The sequence below is a fragment of the Cibotium barometz genome, chromosome 22, assembly GCF_041138505.1.
Source record: "Cibotium barometz isolate CiBa-2024 chromosome 22, ASM4113850v1, whole genome shotgun sequence".
NCBI lineage: Eukaryota > Viridiplantae > Streptophyta > Polypodiopsida > Cyatheales > Cibotiaceae > Cibotium > Cibotium barometz.
In genome coordinates this window covers 30,712,443-30,715,454 of record NC_141067.1, presented here as the reverse complement: position 1 = coordinate 30,715,454, position 3,012 = coordinate 30,712,443, and the positions used below count along the sequence as shown (strand labels likewise).

At 47.3% G+C, this 3,012-nt stretch overlaps 1 protein-coding gene across 1 annotated transcript; it reads right to left on the bottom strand.

The window, feature by feature from the left end:
- Positions 1 to 660: 660 nt before the first annotated feature.
- Positions 661 to 2,669, bottom strand: LOC147626533 (uncharacterized). The gene has a single exon (XM_086816831.1). The coding sequence runs from the start codon at positions 2,434 to 2,436 to the stop codon at positions 661 to 663; it is 1,776 nt and encodes a 591-aa protein (XP_086672957.1). The 5' UTR covers positions 2,437 to 2,669.
- Positions 2,670 to 3,012: the final 343 nt, after the last annotated feature.

Sequence of the window (3,012 nt, the reverse complement as noted above, 5' to 3'; positions counted from 1 at the left end):
CGGATGGCTGCCTACGTGCCTACCTATACGCGAACACACCCTTAGTATAAGATGTCTCCAAGAAGATTTGAACCCTAAACCTCCCGTAGAAAGTCCAAAGCTTATCCACTAGGTTGCCGCCTTGCAGACATTTGCAATGTAATTTGGAGACACGAGATAAGTTCTTTCAAAGTAGTGTGGACACATGTTTTCTTTCTCTTCAATGTAATTTGGAAACACAAGATTAGTTCTTTCAAGGTAGTGTGAACAAATGTTTTCCCTAAAACCAACCTAGCCCATGCTACGTGTCATAACACCTTAATTGTTACAATGCCATTCTAATAATAGGATGGTGAACATAAAAATAGACAACCAAGGGAGTTTTCCTCATACCTCTTCTATTTGAAAGAAAGCAGGAAGGGAGTTTCGAAACAAACACTTGCTTGGTACTGGTGAAGATTATAATAGACAACACCAAGAGAGTCTTCTCATACACATCTTCCCTTTTAAAGAAGACAGATAGGAGAGTCTTCAAGAAGACAGAAAGGAGAGTCTTCTCATACACATCTTCCCTTTGAAAGAAGACAGAATTAAGGAGAGACTTGTCATGCACATCTTCCCTTTGAAAGAAAGCAGGGTACAAACAAACACTTGCTTGCTACTGGTTGTACATTTACCAAACTACCAGTCGAATGAATTGTCGTAGCTGCCACCACTATTGTCGAATGAATTGTCGTAGCTGCCACCGCTATGGTCTAATGAATTGTCGTAAATGCCACCACTATTTTCGACAGAGTTGTCGACGTAGCTGCCACTGCCATAGTCGAGTGAATTGTCGTAGTTGCCGCTATGGTCGAATGAATCGTGGTGAATGCCACCACTATTGTCGACAGAGTTGTCGAGGTAGCTACCACTGCCATAGTCGAATGAATCTTCGTAGTTGCCGCTATGGTCGAATGAATTGTGGTAAATGCCACCATTGTCGACAGAATTGTCGACGTAGCTGCCACTGCTATAGTCGAATGAATTATTGTCGTAGTTGCCACCATTGTGGACGGAGCTGTGAGGATACGAGTTTGGGTTGTAGAAGCAATTTTGGAAGGCGTCATTCACAGCTCTCTGGGTAGCTGCCACCGCTACTGTCTCTATGAGCCGAGTACCGAATTGCGAACCGGAAGCTGGACGCGTTGGCTGATGGTAACTCGAGAAACGAGGAGGCGCATTAGCTGCTCTCCCCTGGCGCATTGGGGCCTGCGATTCACCATAAGCCCTTGCCAACGGATGCCGAGTACCGAGTTGCGAACCGGAAGCTTGTACTGGCGTCGGCCGCCTTTGGCCGTCACTACGAGGAGGAGGAACATTAACGGAGCGCCCTGCTCCTTGCTCGCGCATCGGGGCCTGCGATGGATAATCCCTTGCGAGCGGATGTCGAAGATTTGCGCACGACAGATGAAGATCAAATTTACAGACCGGGCAATGATATACCCATCTCGTTCCGATTGCGCTGCAAGCGTCGCACCGGAATGAACCACTGTCGTAGGGCGGCTTCAGCAGCAGCTCCAGGCGATGCTGGGGGTGTTGACGATGCAGAGGGCGGCGTGGAAGTGATGCACACACAGGGTGAAGGTCGAAGTTGCAGCTTCTGCAGCTATAGACGAAACCAAGGACGCGTTGGCCGCAGGCGTTGCATGAGATCTGTCGAAGTTCTGCTGGACCGGTACTATTGTGAAGGGAAAGGCGGAGGTGATGAGGGTGAGCCCAGTGGAGGAGACTTGAGGGAGGTGCGTTGTTCGTTGCACAGGCGGGGTGGACATGGAATTGGCAGTCGGAGCATTCGTGTACAGGTCCTGAGCCTTGAATATAGCAGACGTTGCAGATGAAGCTCGGATGCGATGTGTAAGTGAGCTTATGGATCATTGATGCAGCTAGTGAAGCGAAGCGCGTCGGCGCCTTCGATGGATAATTCCTTGCGAGAGGATGCCGAAGATTTGCGCACGACAGATGAAGGTCGAATTGACAGACCCGGCAATGGTATACCCATGTCGTTCCGGTTGCGTTGCAGGAGTTGCACCGGAATGAACCGCTGCCGTAGGGCGGCGTCAGCAGCAGCTCCAGGCGATGCTGGGGGTGTTGAAGATGCAGAGGGCGGCGTGGAAGTGATGCACACACAGGGTGAAGGTCGAAGTTGCAGCTTCTGCAGCTATAGACGAAACCAAAGACGCGTTGGCCGCAGGCGTCGCATGAGATCTGTCGAGGTTCTGCTGGGGAAAGGCGGAGGTGATGAGGGTGAGACCAGTGGAGGAGACTCGAGGGAGGTGCGTTGTTCGTTGCACAGGCGGCGTGGACATGGAATTGGCAATCGGAGCATTCGTGGACGGGTCCTGAGCCTTGAATACAGCAGACGTTGCAGATGAAGCTCGGATGCGAGGTGTAAGTGAGCTTATGGATCATTGACATTGTTGCAGCTATAAGAGAACTAGCGGAAAGCTTGATGAGGGCAAGGGCGCAGGCTTAGCTTGGAGCTTGCAAACCCACGGAGCTTGGAGCCCAGCACTCCCAGCAGCTAGATTTAATCTTCTTTTGCAGGCATTCGTGAGGGGAGCTTTCGCGTCGTTGAACGAGTCCATTGCGTGCAAGAAAAGGGATGAGTAGCTTGACACATCTTAGATGGGCCAAAACAAATTAGATACAAACGAGTAGCTTGACCCATCTTAGATGGGCCAAAAACAAAATACAGAGAGGAAACTACTGCCACGAAAGGCAAGGAGCAAAGTAGTCTCTTATATATATATATATATATATATATATATATATATATATATATATATATATATATATGAGTACAGCACAAACTCCCAACAACTTGCAAGACGATTTGAAGGTTGCAAGTTATATATATATATACATATATATGTATATGTATATATATATATATATGTATGTACATGTATATATATATATATATAATTTTAACTATGATTTTTTTATATACACACATATGTATGTGTGTGTATATATATATAATTTTAACTA

Excerpts from the sequence above, each read along its gene's own strand:
- LOC147626533 (XM_086816831.1), bottom strand. The coding sequence starts at position 2,436 with ATGTCAATGATCCATAAGCTCACTTACACCTCGCATCCGAGCTTCATC.